Here is a 25,602-nt window from a genome sequence, read left to right on the forward strand (position 1 = left end):
CTTGAAATGTGGCCAAATTGTATACCATGATAGTTTCCCTAAGCCACTATCAGAGGGACCTGAGGCAATTAAGTAGGGAGAATGTGTAAGATGGGGGGTTATTAGGAAGTGGTTCTGAACCTTAAAAGCCTCATAGTTTACTGGTTAAAGCTTATAGAAGTAAGATGAGAAACAGATTTTTTTTTTTTTTTTTGAGATGGAGTCTTGCTCTGTCACCCAGGCTGGAGTGCAGAGGCGCGATCTCGGCTCACTGCAACCTCCACCTCCTGGGTTCAGGCAATTCTCCTGCCTCAGCCTCCTGAGTAGCTGGGATTACAGGCACACACCACCATACCCAGCTAATTTTTGTATTTTTAGTATAGATGGGGTTTCACTATGTTGGCCAAGCTGGTCTCAAACTCCTCACCTCAAGTGATCCACCTGCCTTGGTCTCCCAAAGTGCTGGGATTACAGGTGTAAGCCACTGCACCTGGCCTTTTTTTAAATTTATTTTTTATTTTGATTTTTATTTTTTGAGACAGGATCTCACTCTGTCACCCAAGCTGGAGTGCAATGGCGTGATCACAGTTCACTGCAACCTCCACATCCTGGGCTCAAATTATCCTCCTACCTCAGCCTCCCAAGTAGCTGAGACCACAGGCAGGCACCACCATGCCTGGCTAATTTTTGTATTTTTTTGTAGAGAAGGGGTTTCACCATGTTGCCCAGGCTGGTCTCTAACTCCTGGGCTCAAGCAACCTGCCAACCTCAGCCTCTCAAAGTGCTGGGATTACAAGCATGAGTCACTGCATCCAGCCCAGGAATAGATATATATAATAATCCCACAATGATTCTTATACCAATGGAATAAAAGTTATAGTAGGAAGAGCCAAGTGTAAGGAAGCCCCTGGAACTGTACACCTTCTTCCTTACTCCCAACAAGATAGCAAGTCTTGTAGGGAGAATTGCAGAGATTAGCATTATGATAGAAAACTTGGAAGATACAGAAAAGGTATCCTACCACCTCCCCATTTAACTCACCTGTCTGGCTGGTGGAAAAGCTAAATGGGTCATGAGGAATTACAGTGGATTGTTGCAATCTTAATCAGGTGATGATGCCAGTTGCAAATGTATTTCCAGACGTGATAACTTTATTGGAGCAAATCAGCATAGCCCATGGCACCTAGTATATAGCTAGTGATCTGGTAGCTGTTTCTTTCTGTTCTAATCAGTAAGAAACATCAGAAGTAATTTGCTTTTAAAAAACAGGAACAATGTAAATTTATACTCTCTTGCCCTAGGACTATGTCAACTCTCCTGCAATCTAGCCTAACAGTCCTGAGGGTACTGGATCTTCTTTATATTCCATAGAACATCATGCCCATCCAGTACATTGAAGACACAACGCAACAGGATTGGATTAACATGAGGTAGCAAGCCAGAGGGTAGAAGATAAACACCAAAACATTAACGGTGCTAACAACATTTCTAGGGTTCTAGTAGCCTGAGGCATATTGGGATAGCTAAAGTTGTTTCCAAGTTGTTGCATCTTGTACCACCTTACAAAAAGAAAGAAGCACAATTCTTGTTGGACTTCTTTGTGTTTTGAAGGTAAAGTATACCACATATTGTATAACTCAGAAGGCTGGACATTTTGAGTAGACAGAACATGAAAGGGGTCCATCCTTGTTACTTGGGCATTATGACCCAGAAGACTCAAATGTGTTGGAAGTATCTGCAGCTGTATGAGACTTGTGGCAAGCCCCGATAGGAGAATAATAGCACAGAACCTTAGGGGTTTCTTTGTGAAAAAGTAGTTTTTGCCTTGCTACTGGATTCCACTAGACACAATATGCCTGACTATGGGATGCCAAATGATTGTTATTTGAGTTGCCCATCTTGAACTGTGTGATATATGATCAACTGAACCATAAAATGGAACATAACAGCATTTTATTTTAAATGGAAATATATATGATATCAGGCTCCAGCAGGTCTGGAGGGCTCAGTTAGATTGCACCAGTAAGTGGTTTAGACTTCCATATACTTCCTCTTGATGAGTATGTTCCTGGCTCATGGATTTCTGTATGGTATTCTGGCATCAGCAGAAAGTAGACAATCAATGTACTACAACCCCACTCAATGAGCAGAACTTTAAATGGAATTTCTGGTTATCTATTTTGTGTAGAAGGAGACGATGGCTTGTGATACAGATCTACACTGACTCAGGGTTAGTACCAGATGGGTCACCTGGTCAGGGACTTGGAAAGAATAAAATTGAAAGATTGGTGATAAGGAGGGTCTAGAAGACAGGTTATCTGGACAGTCTTCTCAGAATGGGACACAGTATGAAGATTTTTTTTTTTCTCATGTAAATGCCTGGTAGAAGAAAACCAAAGTAGAGGAAATTCTCAATAATCAATATGGCTTCTTCTGAGAGTGACATTTAGCCTCTTTCCCTGGCCACCTTGGTGTTTGCCCAATGGTCCAGTATTTGAAGTGACAATAGTGGCAGGGATAGATGTTATTCAACGACTCAACAACATGTTGTCTCCCCTGCAAAGTTGATCTGGCTATTACCATTATTATTATTATTGTTATTTTTTGAGATGGAGTTTTGCTCTTGTTGCCCAGGCTGGAGTGCAGTGGCGTGATCTCGGCTCACTGCAACCTCCGCCTCCTGGGTTCAAGCGATTCTCCTGTCTCAGCCTCCTGAGTAGCTGGGATTACAGGCACATGCCAGCACACCTGGCTAATTTTTGTATTTTTAGTAGAGATGGGGCTTCATCATATTGGTCAGGCTGGTCTCAAATTCCTGACCTCAGGTGATCCGCCTGCCTCGGCCTCCCAAAGTGTGGGACTACAGGTGTGAGCCACCGGGCCCGGCTGCTATTACCATTATTAAGTGTCCAGATGATCAGTAAGAGAGACTAACTTTGAGCCCCTGCTGTGGCAAGATTCACTGGGGAAACCAGCATGTGCGTCTCACAAAAGCATGCTCTGAATTGCAAAGAAGGACCAGCAGGGCAATGGTTGGAGTGTTAATGGAAAAACACAAATTCATCAGATAATGGGAACAATTCCATTCTTCCACTGTTGCTGCTGCTGTTTTGCTGAATACTCTTTACCAAAAGGATCAGTTGGAAAAGAAGAAAACTGCTATGATTCAGCAGTTTCATCTGTAAGCTTTATCTCATTTCATTCTCATAACAACTCTCTATGCTAGGTCGTAGCCCCATTATAGAAATGAAAACACAGGCACAGAGAGATTAAGTTTCACATCGAAAGTCACATGGATAATAAGATGTGATACCAAAGTTTGAACCCAGATCTGTTTATATGTATTGTACCATACTGCTTTTCAGGAAACTGTCTGCGATGCTAAGATAGATCTCAGTGGGTATCTGCTGGCTACTATGGGGGTCATTCTCCTACCCTCGCACCTTTGCCAGGGACACTAGGGGAGGCAAACTGAAATTTTTCTTCTGTATCTCTCTTTCAGCTGCAGTTGATGGAGTGAGGATGAGCAGAACCCTGCTTAAAGAAAGGGAGGCAATAGGTGGCGGCTACATGCTCCTGGTAAGGCTCCTGAAGTCCCCAGGTTGGGAGGCATCTCAGGGCTCTTTTTTGTGGGTTGCATCTACGGAATCTCCATCAATGGATGTAGAGAAGTTTGAGTTTCATGGAGTCGAAGACCTGGGTTGGGCCACTTAGGAGAAGGTGAAGAGAAGAGGGTAGGAGGCTACTTTGTAGGAGTGACCAGATCTGGGCTGGGAGCCCTTTAATTTAGGTGTATAGCTCTGCTCGATACAACCTAGCCCTGGTGACAAGCAAGGGTCATTTTCTGCATCCCCCTTTCCCACATTATATTTCACAGGAATGAGCTAATTTTCACATGACACCCACATGGCTCTTTTTCTGCTTCTTCCTCTTGGAGAGTGAGGGCTCTCGCTCTTGAAACCATTTCTAGAAACTGTTCTGAGAAAACTTGTCTGATTCCTCCTAGACTCTCCGATGACCCTCAGGCTGGGTTAGGCACCTCTTCTCTGTGGCTCCAGGGGCACCCTGTGCTTGGCCTTTTCATAGCACTTTTCACATGTGCTGTGGGGTTGAGTGTATCTATTTCACAGTATTGTTGTGGGATAATATATGTAAAGTAATTGAGCTTGGTCTAGGGTTTTGTTATGGTGATTGTCTACTTGTCAGTCATGTCCATTGTAAGCTTTGAAGGAAGGGACTGTATCTCTGATACCTTGCACTGCACCCAGGACATGAATATTCAGTAAAATTCTGATGAAAGAATGAATGAATTGAATACAATGAATTAAAGAGAAGCAAAGGTAGAGGATGAGTATGCTTTTCTTGAACCATTTAAATCTATATAAATAATAAGCATATAATTCCTGATAATTTCAGTGAGAAAAATTCTTTATTTAAAATAGGCTAGATTTTTTATACTAGATTAAATAAAATACTCTATAAATGAGAATTTTAAATTAAATTATACCAAACCCAGTAATACCAGTCAGGAGTTTTCCATCAATCCCCATTTAATAAAGTTTAAATGAATTAGCTTAGAATTATGAGGATATTTGCCTTTGCTTAGAGAAAAAAGCAGTGCCATGTTTCCTGAATATAATAGTGTCATGCTGGTAAGAGAAATTCTATAATGCTTAAGACAGCTAAGAAAAAGTGATGATCAAATGCTGAGACCCTTAGACCCTTGCTCTGATGTTATTAATAGTGTTTCTAAATCACAGAGACAATTGACACATTTTATTTCAACAAGATATTGAAAGCAAGAAGGGGACCTACACTATTTCTAGCCACTTGCATTTATTAATATATGCTTAGCGCTTTTAATGCCTTTGCTGCAGAAGGGTAATAAGTGTTTTAGCAAAAAGGTACACTGTGGGGACAAAGCTGGGAAGCTTGTGCATACAGAAAGTAGCTAATATCTTAGAGCTGTCAGGGCTCTTGGAAATGCCATGCGTCATGCATCATCTCGGGCTCCTGGGCTTTGTTTCCTGGCATGGATGTTTGCAGAGAGTTTGGGGCCATCGTGGTATCCATGGTTGCTTCTTCCTGGAAATCCACGGATGTGGTCATGTCAGCATCGTAGGTCCTATAAACATCAGCTAATTCAGGGGTCATCAGTGGGTCAGCAGCTGCTGGGGTGACGCTGGGGAGTCCCTTCATCTTCCCTGAAGGGCTCCTTGGCAGGCCGGGAATGTCATCCTTAGGGAGAGCAAGGAGCCCTGCGTGGGGAGCAGGTTCTAGCTCTGTAAGGAAAGCTGGGTTTTCTAGATTGTCTGGGTTGGCCTCCGGCATAGGGGAGCCTTGTGCACCTCCTTCTTCGTTCTCAGGGCCTTTGGTGGCAGCCACTGGGGAGTCAAATTCCAGAGTGAAGTCACCGCCCATAGCTGGGTTGTGGGGCATTCCCTCAAAGCCGGGCCTCATGCCTCCAAATCCTGGAAACATGGCTCCATAGGCCATTGGGTCTTCTCTCCCGCCCTGGAAAAAAAACATTCGTCAAAGATGCCATCATCACATGCTATTAACTATACCATGCAGCTATACCTGGTCACATTCACCAAGGATCTCTAAAAAACTGGTAGAGAATAGGAAGTTGGCTGATTGATAGCTTTGTGTAAGCTCATTTCTCACTAAACTGGCTTTGAAACATAATGAAGAGGATTCTGCACTTATCTGGGTGGATCTCGGCATGATTTCCATAAAAGGGAGATAACAGGGCAGAAGCAAGACTTGAGGCAAAGGTGAGTTTGAATTTAATTTTAAGAAAACAAGCAGTTGAAATGAGTACTACCATCACAAAACAAATAAGAACTGAAATTCAAAACTGCATTTGTTGAGGGAGAATCTTGTCAATGGCATTTTTCATTGTCCCCCAAATGAAGTTCCATGTACTTTTTTTTCTTTTAGGGGTCTCATTATACGGCCCAGGCTGCTGGTCTAGAACTCCTAGGCTCAAGTGATCTTCTTGCCTCAGCCTCCCTAGTAGCTGGGATTACAGGGGTGAGACACTGCACCCAGGTAAGACTTTAATTTTTTTAAAGCACAAAGTTTAAGAAAAAAATTTGACTTCCCTGGAGTAACTAAAATATTTTCTTCTTGTGGACAAATAGAATACCAGAACTGACCATGTTTCTTTTTCTACCTTTGCTGCCAGAAATATGGGGTCCAAAATCTTAGGCTGTTTGTAGCAATTGAGCAGGACTGTGTGACTTGCATATCTGTATTCTGATTTTCTTGAAATTATGACTCATTTTAAATCCTACTTTCAATTTTTTGTTATATTTATTGTGTGTTTTTCATAAGCTCTACAAAATCTTTTGGGAATGAGGCAGAATAGAAATAATTAATATTATGTGATGGTAATTAACACTTACTTGAATTTTGAACTTCCAGCCACTTGTATTGGTGCTATATAGATACAATACTCTTTCCTTCTCCTTTCTCCTGACTCTTCATTCTCTCTCAGCTTTCACATCATCTCCTCCAGGGATGATACTGTGAATCCCTGGACTGGGCTAACTGCCCTTCCTCTCTGACTCTCTCTCTAATAAAATTGTTATTACTTTTACCCCATGATTTTGACATTAGGTATCTGCCCTTGTACCTATCTTTTCCATTCATTAGACTGTAAGTTCCTTGAAAACAAGACTTTTTTTTTTTTTTTTAAGGCAGGGTCTTGCTCTGTTGCCCAGGCTGGAGTGCAGTGACGTGATCTCAGCTCGTTGAAACCTCTGCCTCCCAGTTTCGAGTGATTCTCCTGCCTCAGCCTCCTGAGTAGCTGCGACTACAGGCTCGCACCACTAAACCTGGCTGATTTTTGTATTTTTAGTGGAGACGGGGTTTTACCATGTTGGCCAGGCTGGTCTCAAACTCCTGATCTCAGGTGATCCATCCGCTTCGGCCTCCCAAAGTGCTGGGATTATAGGCATGAGCCACTGCGCCCAGCCAAAAACGAGAATCTTACCTTGTCTTGTTTACAGTATTTTCCTATGTGTGTGGCACATGGAAGGCACACAAAAATACTGAGATGTAATTTTTCTTTCACAGATAATATGTGTGTGTGTTTGTTAACTTGATAGGATCTGTAGTTGACAGTGATTTGTTAATTCAATATAGCTTTTGTTTTGTCTTGCCTTGTGCTCTAACAGATGTAACAGGCAAAAATTTTCTTAGGGAAAAAGTCAAGTTGTATGACTTTATTGATCTCAAATCTTAAACTTGCATGGATAATGATAACATAATAAGAGTATATGCTCATTGACAATGCACATTGACATTTATAATAATCACATTTTAAACTTGGTTTTCTTTTGCTTTTTGATCTTTCAATTTTGAGATCTGAATTACTTGTAATGCTGTTGAATTTGATGTTTTGAGGGGTTAAATGGTCCCAGAAAGAACAAGAACTCTGTATGAACCACATGTATCCTTTTGGTTTGAAGTGTTTGTAGTTCAATGACGGCCTTTCAAGGGGAGTTTTCTCCTCTGTTCATCTACAAGCAATGGGGCAAAACTCTATGCTCAAGAATAGTCGTCACCCAGAAATGAAAGATTACATAGGAAACATGATGAAATCTTTGGATATTGCTTCAGAATTAAGCTTAGTTTTTGGAGTGGAAAAATCTGAGTCCCATGCTCATTTGGCTACATTCATGGCAGACGTCTCTTGCAGCCAGTCATAAGTGACTGTTCTTCCCTGGCCACTATTTTAAGAAGAGTTAGAAGACATTACTCACTGCCACTTCTTCTGAACTCATGATGCCAAGTCTGGCAGGGGCATTCTGTTCAAAAAGAAATATTGCATCAAATTACGAACCAGCTACCTTCTTATCTACTCAAGACAAAGTTAAAAGTTATTTAGTTTTCACTTAAACCTTAATATTAATGCTGTGTACAGAGGCAAAGTGGAGAGGTGAGTCATTATGGAATAAATGTAGTCAACTCGGATAATTCAGATCTAAAATTTGTTTTTTCTTTAATACCCTTGTGTGCGTGTGTGTGCGTGTGCATGTGTGTGTGTGTGTGTCTGGCCAAGATTATCCAAATAGGAAGTTGGCCCCCTTAATATTTCAGTACTAATGTAGGTGTTCAGAGAATGTTTATTTGGAATCTCTTGTGTGAGACCTAGATTTTTGAATTTTAGCTTTTAAGATAAACAACAATACTTTTTATAGAATATGGACTTACCAATTGATTTGCTCCAAAAGGCACGTACAACATTCCTGGATAAAGCTAAATAAAATACAATCATTATCACAAAATGCATTTTCCAATGGAAAAACTTTTAAGTAAATTGCAAACAGAGATGTGGTATTAAAAAAAAACTTACTGGAGATTGTTTATTTTGTGGCATTGGTCCGTGAGAAATCAAACGGGCTATTTGGAAAATCTTTAAATGATAGAAAACAGAATAAGTAATTCTCACAGGCACATCCCCATAACAGTAATTTTTGAGGTATATGAAACATTTTCAGATGGATTAGTATAGAAAATAAGTATTTAATATTTAAGAGAACAAAGGAACCCATTATACTTAATATTCATGGATAAATGGGACAATGAAAAAATTCACTCTTATTTTTTGAAATATAGAGACAGTTTTTGCAAGACAGTGTCTCATTGAGATCTGTACTTACTGTTGAACCTTGTGGATCAGCAAAATCCAATCCTGGGAGCTATATTACAGATAAATATTAAAATTATCAGTCAAAAAAGGAACAAAATAGATAAATGCAAATAAAAGATAGACAAAGTGAACAAATAAAAATAAAAATAAAAAATAGAAGTGTCTCACTGAGATCTGTACTTACTGATGGACCTTGTGGATCAGGAAAATCCATTCCTGGGAGCTATATTGTAGATAAATATTAAAATTATCAGTAAAAAATGAACAAAGTAGTTAAATACAAATAAAAATTAAAAAGTGAACAAATAAAAATTAAAAAATAAAATACAGAAAGTGTCTCATTGAGATCTGTACTTACTGATGGACCTTGTGGATCAGCAAAATCTACTCCTGGGAGCTATATCACAGATAAATATTAAAATTATCAGTCAAAAAATAAACAAAATAGACAACAGTAAAATAAAAAATAGACAAAGTGACATTAAAAATAAAAAAATAGACAAAGTGAACTGATCACATCCTTATCTTGTTTACAATTACAATAAAACAATTAAAATGAGTTTCATTATTTTACTTTCTTTTAGTGTTTTGGGAGGTATGACCCAAGAGTTTGCAATGGTCTTTTACTAACATTACTCAAATGTACCTGCAGGGAGATGAGGCACATCTATCATGGCTTTGCTATCTCTTGCAGATTAGAAAGTAATGAATTTTGGAACTGGAACATACCTGGTTGGTTTGAACCCTGGCTCTGCCACTTAATTTTTGTGTACTCCTGGGCAAATTTTGTAACTTCTCAAAATCTGTCTTCCTTTCTTTAAAAAGGCTGATAATATGTATTTTTATAGGATTGTAGGCAGGGTGATATGGGGGAATGATAAATGCCCACAACATACTGGTTACTTGGTACCTTCATTTTTTTTTTAATCCATTACACTTTTCTCTACATTATTACAAGATACTTTTTGCATAGTGGTCACCTCTTTGTCAGAGAGATAATAATGCAAAATCCTACTTGTTATGCTGAGGGATCAATCACTTTTTTCAGTCTTTCCAACACCAAAAAAGACCAGTGATAGGAAACCTGGACTTCTCTGGGGTTTTATTCTATTTCCTATGGGAGTTTTCATCTTTCGCAACTAAGAAACCCAGTTTTATAGGCACAGGATCTTTTAGAATCCATGCCCTGTCTCTGATGGCAAAAGATAGGAATGGATATTTACGTTTTACTCAAAAAATAAATCTCAGATGTGGAAGACTGATTAAGAATATATTTATATCATGTATTATGCCCGAAGGCTACGATTATTTAAAAGCACCCTGCAAATTCATTTTCTTCTATTACGTTAGCTGGTGATTCTGATCTGACTTCAAGAGAAAGGAAGTACCTCAGGCTTTGGTGGCTTATCTGATGGTGCCACCTGCTGCTGAACCAGAGGCAGTTCTCCTTCCTGCAAGGGCAGCTGTCCCAGGTGAATTGGAGGCTGAAGTGCTTCTTTCAGTGCTGTGGCCTGGTTGGTGGTTGCAGCAGCAGACTGGAGAAAAGGTTTCAGTCCTGGCTGTTGAGGCTTCAAGGATGGCTGTGATGGGAGAGGTGGGGGATGCACAGGCAAAGAATATTCATACTGCAGAGAAATTTGAAAAGAGTGTTAGGAAGGGATGGCTCATTAAACAACAGTGCCTAGAATTTCTAAACAAAGGGACCTGGAGTGCTTTCTATCTGGAAGGGAGGCTAGGAGACTTGTCTTGAAGTTGAGTTTACATAGCAAGCACCAGTTAGAGTTAATGTTGTTTGGGGAGGTCTTGTGTGTGCCTCCCCTACCTCCTTTGGGACCACCATTGCTCATAAAGGTGAAGCTACATGAACCTCCTGGTAGGATGAGTCATGTCCTTCTCTAAGTTCCCATAGCTGTCTGTATGTATCTGTATCCTTATTTTACCACTTTCTCACTGGATGATAATTATTTGTTATAAATCTTTGTCCCCCAGTCAACGGAGAGAGAATGATATGTTTTGTTTTTCTTTATAGCCCGTGTACATAACATAGCTCCTAACAAGTGCCTGGCCCATGGTGGGTGCCTAATATATTTTTCGAGTTAATGAAAGGATAAAGGGTAATTAATTAAAATGCCAATCAAATTCTTGCAGCATGGAGTCCACTTTGGAAACAATTAAGTGAAGAAACAGTCACCATTAACATAATTTATTGTTCTACTGAATGTGACCTCGTGGTAATGCTCCTGCTGTGGAAGACCGCCTGGAACTAAAATTCCCTGTTAAATCTTGGTTCTGAGTCCATATATTAAACGAAAAAATTCCCCATTAAAATCACCATGTTTTGTTGCTTCTTATAGAAATTACTTGTGGTGAATGGCTCCCTATTGTTTGTAGATTGATTGTAAACTCCTCAGACCAGCAAGGAAGTCTCGCAACAATTTGGGGCTCTGCTTTGCCTCTCCAGCCATCACCCCTCTCTGAGCTCACGCAGTATTCATTACTCACATGTCACAATTCAGCACTTTGAAATATGTTGTCTTGTCCTATCTGAATCAGATAAGATGAAATTTCACAATCCTTGGAGCCATTCTTAAATGTCTTCGCTTTTACTACCAAACCACAATTTGGTTTATGTATTTATTAGGCACCTAATCAATAATGGTTAACAGACTGATATATTTATTGACTTCTGTAGGGTTCATGATGTTTTTTTTTTTAATTTCTTAATTTTTTTTGAGACAGAGTCTCACTCTATTGCCCAGGCTGGAGTGCAGTGGCACAATCTCGGATCACTGCAGCCTCTGCCTCCCAGGTTCAAGCAATTCTCCTGCCTCAGCCTCCTGAGAGTAGCTGAGATTACAGGTGCCTGCCACCATGCCTGGCTAATTTTTGTATTTTTAGTAGAGACGGGGTTTCACCATGTTGGCCAGGCTGGTCTTGAACTCCTGACCTCAAGTGATCCACCCACCTTGGCCTCCCAAAGTGCTGGGATTACAGGCGTCAGCCATCGCACCTAGCTATGGTATTTTAACCAGGATTATTGTCATCATTTGAAATTAGCCTTTGAGGAATTATTTAGGAAATCTTGATTCAAATGAAAATTGTCCAGGATGTAGCCTGCTTTGATTTTCGAGGATTGTTTACTGATATCTTTAATATAGGTCTCATATTTTGGAGGCTGTATCTTCCTATTTTAAATAAATATGCAAATAGTTTTAAATTTAAAAATATTTCTTAAGCGCTAAAAGCAGTTATAGGCTTTGATTTATTTGGCATGAGAATAATTTTTTGTTAATGCTAGGACTTGGCTGTTTCTAATATATCATAACTTAAAGAAGGCAAGTAAGAAGAGGTTTTAAAGCCTGAGGTTTCAAACATATTGATGCTATTCACTCACCTGTTGAGTTTCATGTTCTCTTGGCCTCATCCATGGAAGAGAGGAATGTGGTGGGAGGAGACCGTGCATCCACAAAGAATTAAATGATTTTCCAAAGCCATATCTAGAATACTAAAGACATGGATAAAAAAAGACATGCTTATATTTAAATGTTAAATATAACATTGGTTATATTTGGTTTTCTTTTTCCTTTTTCTTTTTTTTTTTGAGATGGAATCTTGCTCTGTCGCCAGGCTGGAGTGCAGTGGCGCAATCTCAGCTCACTGCATCCTCCACCTCCCGGGTTCAAGCGATTCTCATGCCTCAGCCTCCTGAGTAGCTGGGTCTACAGGCACACACCACCATGCCCAGATAATTTCTGTATTTTTAGTAGAGACGGGATTTCACCATGTTGGCCAGGATGGTCTTGATCTCTTGACCTCATGATCCGCCCACCTTGGCCTCCCAAAATGTTGGAATTACAGGCGTGAGCCACCGCTCCTGGCCAGGTTTTCATTTTCTAAAAAATCAACACATAGCATAAATATAGCAAAAGCAAAAGTGATGTTGGTTAATTTAAAATGGATAGGTATGGCTGGACGTGGTGGCTCACGCCTCTAATCCCAGCACTTTGGGAGGCCGAGGTGGGTGGATCACCTGAGGTCAGGCGTTCGAGATCAGCCTAGCAACATGGCAAAACCCCATCTCTACTAAAAAATACAAAAATTAGCCTGGCGTGGTGGCAGATGCCTGTAATCCCAGCTACTTGGGAGGCTGAGACAGGAGAATTGCTTGAACCCAGGAGATGGAGGTTGCAGTGAGCCGAGATCATGCCATTGCACTCCAGCCTGGGCAACAGAGCGACACTCTGTCTAAATAAATAAATAAGTAAATAAAAATAAAATAAGTAAATCAAATGGATAGGTGAACTCTTCCTTTCAATGAACTTAAATTTCGTTTTGAGCTAGTCTGCAATATTTGCATAAATTTGTTTGAGATTTAGCTTTTTAAGCACTTGTGTTTTGTGCCATATAATAAAATTAATAATGCAGGAAAAGATTCTTTTCTTAACTAAATAAAATTCAATATTGTTTTTGTTTTTCCCTGTCACTGTATCTTATTTTGTTTTAGGCCCTCATTTACTTCTTGGTTCTTCCAATCTTTAGTATATTGTCTATTCATAAATAAATTTGATGAATTATAATGCTGCTGCTAATATTAACACTACCACCATCATGAATACTTGCAATAAGAAATATGATTACCTGAGAAAGTGTGTTTAATCTCTGCAGACTTCCCAACTGTCTCATTGTCTATCAAGAAAAAAAGTGGGTTACTGATTATCGCATATGCTGTGTTTGACACAACTGATTTCTCGTGATATTTGACATTATCAACACAGAGTTTGGTGTGAATCAATTTAATAAAATGAAAGTAGACACAAATCATCACCGAAAGGTGGAAATATTAAATTTGGTTCTGCCATTTTTATTATTATTGCTATTAAAATAATGCAATTGCTTTTATCATTAATTAAAGGAGAAAAAGTATTATTTAAGTGGAGGTTACATTGAAACATGGGAAAATAGCTCATTCCATTGAAATATAAATGTAATTGTGAGGACTTTGCTTCATTGACTCTTTCTCCCCATTTAATTTACTTTGCCCTTTACAAGTTCAGCCAGAAGAGGAATTTGAAACAAACAAACAAACAAGACAAACAAATAAAACTTCTACCTCTTTCCCATACAATAAATCTTTCAAAATATTAAAAATAAAAACTATTGAAAGAAATGTTAAGTATCTGGATAGATTATCGAGAATGCTACCATTTCAACAGAATGCCAATTTCACTTTTTTCACGGGAAGAGATTTAGAATGCTTTGGATTGAGTTTAAGCTAAAAAGTGAGAAAAAAACCCTCAGTGAAATTAGCTTCCATGTGAAGTAAGCGTCTAGCTCAAATAGGTATTGACTGCCCCCAGCTTACCATGACACACGGAAATTTCACAAGACCTTGTGAAAAATTTATAATCTTATAAATATCTTTCTATATATAACTGTCAATGTTTTTCATTGACATGACCAAAATTTCTGTTTTGCTGGAGTTTTCTAAACAGAATATATATTACATGAGAACTGCAGCAAGACAAATACACTGTACAACTTATGCAGGAAGTATCATAGTACAATGTTAATGCTATTTACCAGACTTATAAAAAATTAAATTTTGTACTTGTACATTTTTTTCATGAGAACTTTATCATGTAAGATAGTATAAGGAGCAGGATTAAAAATAAACTGTGAGTACAGAGCAATGTATTTTAATTAATGTAGTAATTTTATTAATGTGCATATTATATATAAGGCATTAAGTACTAATATTGCTTTGGTTTGCATAGAAACAATGTTCTAAAACTTAAAACACCTGAGAGTTTAAAACTGCAGTAGAATTATAAGATAAAGCTCTAGTCAATGTCATAACTTTTCTAGCACTCCTCAGAATAACAGCCACAAACTTCTGGATAGGAAAACTGAGAAGCACACGATTATATTCCTCCTGTATCACAAATATACCAATGTAAAGTTAATATGTTAAAAATTCTGACAATACATACCTCAAGGCTCAAACTAGCCATACCCGGTGTTCCAGATTGCTGAGGAAAGAACTGAATGAAAATAAGAATAATTTTGAGTCTTATTGGTACAAAACTTCCTTCAATGCCCATTGGGCATAGGATATTGCTCCAGTACATACAGGCTACCTGAGAGGCCACCATTTTGGTTTATTATGCAAATGACTTGAGTGCTTGGGCAGAATGAAGAAGAGCATAAGCTATTTGGGAGAATCAACATAGTATTTGATAATTTTGCTCCCACCTGCATCATCTATCCTTTGTCTGCATCTTAATGCTTCATTGCTTTAAAAGCAAAATATGATTTAAAGTTACACACAAGGAGAAATAGAATAAAGCAACAAAATAGAAAACTACTAGTACTTTATTTTCTTAAAAAATTACCACAGAAAAAAGTAAAGGGGACAAACCCAAGCTGAATTTTCATGTGCTTTCGACAAATCTACATGATTTTGGTTTACAAGACATGGCATGGGATCATGACATTCAGAAAAATCATATGAAAAATCTAACTGGATTCCCATTCAAAGGGCTTCAGCAAATTCCCTATCATTTTTAGTGAAAGATTATTTTATGTGTAAACCTACTATACTTTGGGATCATATCAAAGGTTTTTTTTTCCGTAAATAAAAAGCATTCTAGCACAAAATACTATTATACTTAATGTGTTCACTTAAAAGTTGTTCAAAAATATACCTATCTATACAATTAGCTTTTTAAAATGTAAGATATTTTCCCTTTTTTTTTTTTTTGAGACTAAGTTTCACTGTGTCACCCAGGCTGGAGTGCAGTACTGTGATCTCGGCTCACTGCAACCTCTGCCTGCTGGGTTCAAGTGATTCTCCTCCCAAGTAGCTGGGATTACAGGTGTGTACCACCAAGCCCGGCTAATTTTTGTATTTTTGGTAGAGACGGAGTTTCACCATGTTGGCCAGGCTGGTCTTGAACTCCTGAGCTCAAGTGATCCCCCACCTTAGCCTCCCAAAGTGCTGGGATTACAGATGTGAGCCACTGCATCTGGCTTCCTTTTTTAAAAAATAGAGATGGGGCTCTCACTATGTCACCCAGGCTTGTCCTAAACTCCTGAGCTCAAGTAATCCTCCTGCCTTGGCCTCCCAAAGTGCCAGGATGATAGGCATGAACCACCATGCCTAGCCTTTTCCTTTTGTTTTTTGTTTTTTTTGTTAAAGATATTTTTCTTTTGAAACCAATCCTTATTACTTTACACAAATACCTGTAGAAAACATGGTGAATGGAAGAGTAGGAATTAGAGTAAATTGGATTTTGAGAGTCTCTGGTTCTTTGGATATTCTCACTTTCTAAGACCAAGGGGTTGTAATGCCGTCTTTCCTTTAGGGATTTAGGGAATGTCTACCAAATATATCAGTATTATTTTTCCTTTATGAGTAAGAAGTTAAAGAATTACACCCCCTACTTTTTCACCCACCACCTTTTTCATGTAAGTAAAATCCCACCTTCTGGGTCATGGTGAGAATTTCTTTAAATAATTCAGTTTTGGGCAAGAATAGAGGGAAAGGGCCAGGCATGGTGGCTCAAGACTAATCCCGGAACTTTGGGAGGCTGAGGTGGGCAAATCATGAGGTCAGGAATTTGAGATCAGCCTGGCCAACATGGCGAAACCGCGTCTCTACAAAAATACAAAAATTAGCTGGGCGTGGTGACACATGCCTGTAATCCCAGCTACTTGGGAGGCTGAGGCAGGAGAATCGCTTGAACCCAGAAGGAGGAGGTGGCAGTGAGCTGAGATCTCAGCACTGCACTCCAGCCCGGGCAACAGAGCCAGACTGTTAAAAAAAAAAAAAAAAAAAAAGAATAGAGGGAAAGGCATTACAAATGTGTAGCAAATACTCTGGGTAGGAAAGAGGTTAGCTGTGTAGACAGGAAGAGTGATTGTGCATGTATGTGTGTATGTGGTGGTTAGCTTGTTGAGAATTTGGGGGAATCGTGAGAGCAGGACCTTCTTCCCCACTATTTGCCAGTGCATAAATAACACATCCCGGATTGAATCACAGAACAAAGTGTACTTTGCTTTCCATCTGCTCTAAGTCATGACTTAAAGAATATTTACACGAATGTATACAGATAGGGGATACATTTCCCATGCAGAATTGATAGGAGAACATCTGATTTGACAGGCAATCAGTTGGCAATAATAAGCAATTGTTCTGTTCCTCAGAGTGGACCCAATTGATTCAGGTGTGGATCATTATAGGTTCAAAGAATGCCAATGTGTTAGACTGATGGTGAATGACTGAGGCTGATCCCAATGTCAGTATCATACAAAGGTAAGCTAGGGTGGCACCCTCAATTTTTCTTTCATTTAAAATTCATCTTGCGTGATGGAACAGAGACTATTTTTATTTGTGGAATTAAGGTTTTCATCATTATAATCAGTTTTCAACCTCTTTCTCCATTTCCATTCTCTTTCTCTAAAACACTTTAAGAAGACCAAGTAGCTAACCTTTTCTTTCAAGGAATTAAAATATTCTAAAGTTCATTTGAGGCCAACTGTGAGCTACTGGAGACAAGAGATCATGTCTTATTTACTTTCATTTTTCCATGTCTTATTTACTGGATGCATGGCAGCTGCTCAGTATATTTGCTAAATGCATATAGCAGCCAAATAAAGTTTTTGTGATAACAGAATTGCATGCTGTTGGCTGGAGTAGTTCAGTGTTCAAAAGATTGTGTTTGTATGAGATCATTTCAATATATACTAGAATGGATCAGGTGTGGGACTGTAATACACAATTAGCCCCATCACTATGATATGTTTTGATTTATGAAACTTCAGCTCTCAGTCACACAATTTCATGTTTACAAGGTAAATTTGCCAGTTAATTACTAGCTTTAAATGGAATTATCTAGCTGAGTTTTGTAACCATAGAAATTTAGAGATAGTTCTTTTTGAAATGAAGAAAATGTATTTTTTTCAAAGAAGTTTCCTCTTTCCATTTCAACTTTATAATGATAGCAATAAGTTGATAATAAAATTTCGCCATGCATTGTGGAGACTAAGCTTTTAACTTTGAATGAGTGGAATAAGATCTAGAAATTGCCTTGGGACTATTTTAAATAACTTTTTAGTAGAAATATCATACTTCACTTACTGCTTTTTTTTTTTTTAAATGGAGTCTCACTCTGTTGCCCAGGCTGGAGTGTAGTGGCACAATCTCGGCTTACTGCAACCTCCGCCTTCCAGGTTCAAGCAATTCTCCTGCCTCAGCCTCCCGAGTAGCTGGGATTACAGGTGCCCACCACCACGCCTGGCTAATTTTTGTATTTTTAGTAGAGACAGGGTTTCGCCATGTTGGCTAGGCTGGTCTCGAGCTCCTCACCTCAGGTCATCCGCCTGCCTCAATCTCCCAAAATGCTGGGATTACAGGCGTGAGCCACCGCACCTGGCTATCACTTACCGCTTTTGGATTGCAAGATTGACATCTGAGCAACTATGGCTTTTGACTCAATAGGACTAAACCACTGGATTAAATCAAGTGAGTCTATGCATGGACTCTCAGTCCATATCCCTTCAGTGTTGTTTGGAGTTCGACAATCAATAATCTCTTCTGGGACACACTCTAAAGACTGACTTACCGGCACTGCAAAACTCATTTCCAGGAGGCATAGGATCAGTATCAGGTCCTTCATTTTGAAAAGTGGAATCTAAAACATAATTAAGTTGGAGAATTAAATCAGATGAATTTTTATTCAGAATGGTTAAAAGACAATTTTTGAAAATGAGCCTGAGTCTCTGCTCTTACAAAAACAACCGGGATAAAGGTTAGAAGAACAAAAACAAAAACTAAATGTTAGTAAACAACTGATTTGTATGTAGTAGTTTCTGAAATAAATTAACAAGCAATTAAAAAATATCTAAGCACGTTTTAAATGGATCTACAGCCTGAATAAGTATGTAGGAACAACCTCCATCGATATTCTTTAAGTGATATATTTCATTTCATAAAGTGAATTATGAATTTAAAAATCCTTCCCACTAAGTAAAATATTGGTCTATAAGGTATTATTCACAGAAGTTTATACTTTGCTTACCCTTTGGGACACATTTTGAAATGCATGTGAAATGTAATGCAACTAACAGTCATTTTATAACAAACCTTTATTTGCAGGAATAGAGGGTACATCATTGCATGTTTAGGTAATCTACGTAACAATGACAAAATTTTTCTTTTCAAATGAGAGTAAATTGGCTATCTTAATTTCCTTTGATGTTAGTGGAAAATATACCTCAAATTTAGCTTTCTTCTTCCTAAAATGAATTATCTTTTAAAATTTATTCTATAAATTCAAAAAGCTCTTTATTCTTACATGAATAGAGATCTGAATAGCCTAGAAATTTACTCATCTTCTAATATTAAAAAAAATTAGGCACTATAATCAAAAATAGTAAAAAAAAACACAATCTATAGATAAAAGTCTTTTTTTCTTAGTTGAATGGGTGTTAGGCATGTCATCTCTGGGACATGCTAATGGATTACAACAAGCAATAATTCAGCTACTGGTGACAAATGAAGATAAATCCTCTTTATAAAAGCTGTCTGGAGATAGGAAAAAAAGAATTTACAGGAAACACATGGAAATCATAAAATCCCGTTTTACCTTAGATGCTGACATGCACTGTGCTCTCAGGGCCTGATGATGCCAACCAAGATAGTTCTAAGAAAAGAAGATTAAAATTTTTTTCAGGACTGTGCGTGGGACTTGCTCTGTACTTCTCATTCAGGGAAGATTAGAAACCTTTATTTAAAGTGCCAATCCACCAATCAAAGTGAAGCAAAATGGCGGGGGGTGGCGTGGGGGAGTGGGGGCGGGAATCTCTGCTCCTGCAATTAGTCCACACCCTTTTATTGCGTGCAGGGACATTGGCCCAGTAGGGTCTCATTATTTTTAATTGTACTGCAGCCCCTGTACTTATTCAGAGAACTTGATAGCAGGGAAGGCAGTAAAGGAATAACGGACATAGGCTCTGAAGACAATTATTTTGGTGAGCTGGGGAAAATATATGTAAAATAGGTGCAAAACAAGCCATTATCTGTTTTGTGCTGGTTTTATCTGCAGATAAAGCTAGTGACCCAATGCTAGCATTCTTCAGGTTTTCACCCTCCTGTTTGTTGTAGTAAAAGAAACTACTGTCCTTCCCCCCAGCACACACAGAGTTTAAAAGAAAACACTAAAATGTTAGATGGATAATTAATGTGTGTGATTTCTTCCTTGAATTTCCTAGATATTTTCATATCTGGAGATAATTGATTAGAGATAGCCAAGCTTTTGTAAGAAACTACAGTTGGACCCTCTGCAAGAATCAGGTTTACTTCAGGTAAACGTTTGGTGCATTTTAAAAAAAATCTGTGGGGACGGGGACGTAAATCAGAACATTCTCTATGAACCAAATCAATGGGCACAAGTGTCAGTTCACTCTTCAGATAGACACATTTCCAGGCATTAGTATCAAGCCAGGTTAATAAGACATATTTCGGTCACTTAAAAGGTTAACGTCAACACAGATTGGTTTTTCTCCGTGAACAGATAATATCTTGGATGCGGATTGAATATTAGCCGCTTTTGTTACTTCTCTGCCCATCCTTGTCTTTCCAAAGTTGTGATTTCAGATATGGTAGGGATAAACATTTAAGATTAGTTCTGAAGAAGGGATGAGTCAGTACACTCTTTAGGGAAGTAGGGATCTTGTCAATTACAGGGAACATTGAGGAAGCTGGTATTTTGAGAGAAAGCTGTATCCATACTCAAATGTAGGCCTAACAGCTTCAAATAATGTTATCTTAGAAGCTGCTCCTGAAAACCTCTGTGTTCCACTGATACCAGAATTATCTTTAGGATGCAAAGAAATGAAGAATGTGAATGTGTTTTGCAAACAGCAAAATGTTATTGAAATGAAAAGTATTATTTTTGCATGCTGTCTCTGGTGCTTGATGCAGTCCCTTAATCTCTTTTGAGCCCCAGTTCCTTCTTCTGTTATGTAAGGATAATAATTAATGACCACAAGCTTGTCTTTTTTTTTTTTTTTTTTTTTTGAGACGGAGTCTTGCTCTGTTGCCCAGGCTGGAGTGCAGTGGTGTGATCTCAGCTCGCTACAACCTCTGCCTCCTGGGTTCAGGCGACTCTACTGCCTCAGCCTCCTGAGCAGCTACGATTACAGGCCTGCACCACCATGCCCGGCTAACTTTTTTTGTATTTTTAGTAGAGACAGTGTTTCCCCATGTTGGCCAGGTTGGTCTGAAACTACCGACCTCAGGTGATCCTCCTGTGTTGGCCTCCCAAAGTGCTGGGATTACAGGCGTGAGCCACCACGCCCAGCCTGAGCTTGTCTTAAAGATTGGTGAGATGGTGAAGATGCAGCAGCTGCCATTTATTGGGTGCTGAATGAATGAGTTGATTGTCCTTTTGGTAGGAGAAACTACATGAAATATGAGACCACAAGAACACTGTGTGTGTGTGTGTGTGTGTGTGTGTGCTGGAGGAGGAGGAGTGCTGGCAGCTAGGTTCATAAGCTCCAAGGAGGTAGAGGAGGGACCTGATGGAGGACATTTTCTCTGTGGAAGTTGATGCTGAATCCATAGGAACGAGCTTCCTAGTTGGCTGAAAAACTGGCAAATAGTGTGTATGTGTGTGTCTTGTAAAGTTTATAAGCGTGATCATGACACACTAATAACAATGTTTTGGTAGGATTCTTATGTTCTGCCTTGCTTTTGAGCCAAATATCCAATATATCATACGCACTGTTGCTTCTTCCTTTTTTAAATGTCACACTCCATTCTGGCTTACTGACTTCCAGATGTTTATCTGGTAGTTTATTTCTCCTCCAATATCCTGCACACCAACACTAGACTTATCTTCCTAAAATACTGGTTTTGGCATTTCACTGCCCCACTCAAAAACTATGTAAGGATCTCTAAGGCTGTCATAAAGTTCACCCTCTGTAACTAGACAGTCAATTGAACATTTCAGTTCCTCTTTCCAATCTTGTTTCCCACTTTGCATGAGACAGTGTGCATTCATATTGTAATAATGATTGTAATCAGTTGGAGTTGGTTTCATTTCTTCAGCTAATAAACAGTTTTTTGTCAGATTTTATGGGATGTATGTTACTGGGAAAGTTGGTAAATGTAATACTAATATATCCTACAAAAAATTTTTCTATTACAATGAAATCTGGAAATTAGTATGAATGTATGAATGAGTTTCTGACAGTGATTATAGATATAAGGAAATTACCATAGCTGATGGAAACCATGTTATGTTGGCCAAGACCATACCTGTATGAAGAAGAATCAGAGAGTCAGTTATAAGAAAATACTTGTGTCTGGAGTACAGCAAAATAAAAAAAATCTCAAAGTGACAAAAGATGTGAGACACATGAAGAGACATAGGCCATAGAAAAAGTTACAATGAAAAATTTAGAGCAACAAGATCTGGCAGAATATGTTAGTAAAGTGGTTGAGAGCACAGCTGTTTAAATCCCCTCTGTAATACTCACTGGTCATATGACATTGAGTGAGCCACTATATAATCTTCATGTAGTTTTTTTTTAAAAATTTTTTTGAGACAGAGTCTCACTGTGTCATCCAGGCTGGAATGCAGTGGCACGATCTTGGCTCACTGCAACCTCCGCTTCCCAGGTTCCTGCAATTCTCATGCCTCAGCCTCCCGAGTAGCTGGGACTAAGGGCACGCACTGCCACACCCAGATAATTTTTGTATTTTTAGTAGAGACAGGGTTTCACCATGTTGGGCAGGCTGGTCTGTAACTCCTAGCCTCAAGCGATCTGCCCACCTTGGCCTCCCAAAGTGTTGGGATTACAGGCATGAGCCACTGCACCTGGCCTCCATGTTTTCACTTTATATAAATACATATATTTTATATATATATACATACACATATATTTTATATATGTATATATGTATGTATATATGCATATATATGTATATATACATTTTATATATGTATATATACATTTTATATATGTATATATACATTTTATATATGTATATATGTTATATATGTATATATGTATAAGTGTATATATATTTTATATATACATGTATATATAGTATATATATTTTATATATACGTATATATAGTATATATATTTTATATATACATGTTATATATGTATATATGTGTATGTGTATATATTTTATATATGTGTATATATAGTATGTTTTATATATGTATATATATGTGTGTATATATACATATGTTTTATATATATACACATTTTTATATATATATGGAGAGAGAGAGAGAGAGAGAGACGGAGTCTTGGCTCACTGCAACCTTCACCTCCTTGGTTCAAGTGAGTTTTCTGTCTCAGGCTGTCGAGTAGCTGAGATTACAGGCATCCACCACCATGCCCAGCTAATTTTTTGTATTTTTAGTAGAGACGAGGTTTCACCATGTTGGCCTGGCTGGTCACGAACTGCTGACCTCAGGTGATCCACCCACCTCGGCCTCCCAATGTGCTGGGATTACAGGCATGAGCCACTGTGCCCAAGCTCATATAACATTTTTATCTGTGAAATGTGGTCTACCATAGGTCAGCATTAATTTAATTTAAATACGAAATATAAGGTGCTTAGCACACTAGCTGGTAGCCAAGAAATGTTCAGTGATCATGAGTTATTATCATTCTTGTGGAAATGAAATATGAAGGCTAAAAATCTGCTTCATATTAAAATACTTTCTCAGCTTTATTGAGGTATAATTGATATACAATAATTGCACATATTTAATGTATACATCTTGATGAGTTTAGACATACGCATATACCCTTGATATCAGCATTAAAACTAAGGTAATAAACATAAGCATTACCTCCAAAAATTTCCTTGTGTTCTTTTGTATGTGTGCTTTTTTATTAAGTAGTAAGAACATTGAACAAGAAATCTGTCCTCTTAACAGATGTTTAAGTGCACAATATAGTTTTGTTAACTATGGGCATATTGTACAGCAGATCTCTAGAACTTATTCATCTTGCATAACAGAAATTTTATACTCATTGAAGAACAATTCTCCATTTCTCCCTCCCCCCAGCCTCTGGCAACCACTATTCTTTGCTTCTGTGAGTCTGGCTATTTTAGATACCTCATGTAAGTGGAATCTTGCAGTATCTGTCCTTTTGTGACTGGCTTATTTCACCTGGCATAATGTCTTCTGGGTTCATCCACGTTGTCACAAATGGCAGGACTTTCTTCTTTCTAAGGCTGAATAATATTCCATTGTATGTATATTTCCCATTTTCTTCATCCATTTATCTGTTGGTGGACATTTGGGTCATTTCCATATCTTGGCTTTTGTAAATAATACTGCAATGAACATGAGGGTTTTGTCTAGACTTTTTTCTTGCCTGTTTACAACTTGTTTTGCAAAGTCCCAGTCAAATTTGACCTCTTCTGTGACTCCTTCCCCTACTTTCCACTCCACTGTGATTTTTCCCTTCTCCGAATTCCAACTATGTATCATTCATCACTTCATTATGACAGCTTGCTCATTAAAGATCTTTAATATTTACTTTGTATGTGGTCTTCTAACTTTTTGGATATGGCTTTCATGTCTAACATTCCTGTCAGGTAGATACCACTCATTCCTCTAACTTGCTTCATTTGCTGTTTGATGTGCATCGTAATATTAATAGCTAATATTTGGATAGCACTTACTGTGGACAGGTAATAATTTGACTGTTTTACATATATTAATTTATTTAATCCTCACAAGAACTTTAGGAAAAGGTGATTCTTCCCCTTTCTATACATAATACAACAAAACTATAGAGAGGCAAAGAAAATTGCCTGAAGTGACATAGTCAGTAAGTGTTAGAAGTAGAATTCAGACTCAGATATCTGGCTCTGAGTCCTTGCTTTTATGCACTATGTCAACATGAATTAGTTACCCCCTGGCAGATGACACGGACCAATCAATCACTGGCAGATGCAAAGAGGCATACCACATACACCTGTCTGCAAAGAATTTATCAGATATTTATATAAGGAAGAGAGGAACACAGAGATTGTTAATGAAACATACAACAAATCAATAATAACTTAATTAAAAAGCACATATAATATCAGGAGACATAAACCCACATGAATTTATCTCCAAAATAAGAATGCTACAGAACAGCAGTTCTCAATTACTGGGAGAAAGGGTAGGTATTAAGTGTTCCAAGGAAAGAATCGGATGGAGTATCACGCATTAAGCTTCCGCAGAAGGGATCAAAGGCAGAGAGCATGGTCATGTCAGGGAAAGGCCAACTTTTAAAGCTGCCTGATGTGGCTGGGCTGTGTCCTCACCCAAATCTCATCTTGAATCGTTCCCATATTCCCCACGTGTCATGGGAGGGACCCAGTGGGAGGTAATTGAATCACGGGATCAGTTACCTCCATGCTGTTCTTGTGATAGTCAGTGAGTTCTCATGAGACCTGATGGTTTTACAAGGGGCTTTTCCCTTTTTGCTCAGCACTTCTTCCTGCCACCATGTGAATAAGGATGTGTTTGGTTCCCCTTCTGCCATAACTGTAAGTTTCCTGAGGCCTCCCCAGCCCTGCAGAACTGAGTCAATTAAACCTCTTTCCTTTTAAACTACCCAGTCTCCAGCAGTTTTTTATAGCAGCGTGAGAATGGACTAATAACACTGCCTTTGTATATTAGAATAATAAAAGGAATAATAAAGGTTGTGTGAATCTTGAAGTCTATTGTATATAATCTTAGTTGCTTATTTTTACTGGTCACTTTACATATGGCAGGTGCTGTGCTTCATATTCCTTACCTTAACTGATCTTCATGAACCACCCTATGAGATAAGTACTATGAAAACTGGGCTTTAGAAAAGGTACTAATATCCTGCAGAGTTAGTATGTAGCATAGCTGGGACTCAAACTCTAAGACCTTGCTCTTGAC

General features: G+C 38.4%; 1 protein-coding gene across 2 annotated transcripts in view; it reads right to left on the bottom strand.

Moving 5' to 3' along the window:
- Positions 1-4,389: 4,389 nt before the first annotated feature.
- AMBN (ameloblastin) overlaps positions 4,390-25,602 on the bottom strand; it is a 34,503-nt gene continuing 13,290 nt past the window's right edge. Inside the window, exons 1-13 of one of the 2 annotated variants that reach the window (XM_001160377.4) lie at positions 19,288-19,458; positions 18,265-18,333; positions 14,632-14,682; positions 13,280-13,327; positions 12,036-12,146; positions 10,030-10,266; positions 9,000-9,038; positions 8,826-8,864; positions 8,652-8,690; positions 8,345-8,404; positions 8,203-8,247; positions 7,752-7,796; positions 4,390-5,493 (exon numbers count right to left, since the gene is read on the bottom strand). In XM_001160377.4, coding sequence (XP_001160377.1) covers positions 4,948-5,493; positions 7,752-7,796; positions 8,203-8,247; positions 8,345-8,404; positions 8,652-8,690; positions 8,826-8,864; positions 9,000-9,038; positions 10,030-10,266; positions 12,036-12,146; positions 13,280-13,327; positions 14,632-14,682; positions 18,265-18,333; positions 19,288-19,302 — 1,344 coding nt within the window. In that variant the 5' untranslated portion in view covers positions 19,303-19,458 and the 3' untranslated portion in view covers positions 4,390-4,947. Of the gene's footprint in view, positions 5,494-7,751; positions 7,797-8,202; positions 8,248-8,344; positions 8,405-8,651; positions 8,691-8,825; positions 8,865-8,999; positions 9,039-10,029; positions 10,267-12,035; positions 12,147-13,279; positions 13,328-14,631; positions 14,683-18,264; positions 18,334-19,287; positions 19,459-25,602 lie in introns of those variants that run through there. The other variant, XM_063809292.1, reaches the window with a different exon arrangement.

Source organism: Pan troglodytes, chromosome 3, assembly GCF_028858775.2.
Source record: "Pan troglodytes isolate AG18354 chromosome 3, NHGRI_mPanTro3-v2.0_pri, whole genome shotgun sequence".
Classification (NCBI taxonomy): Eukaryota; Metazoa; Chordata; class Mammalia; order Primates; family Hominidae; genus Pan; species Pan troglodytes.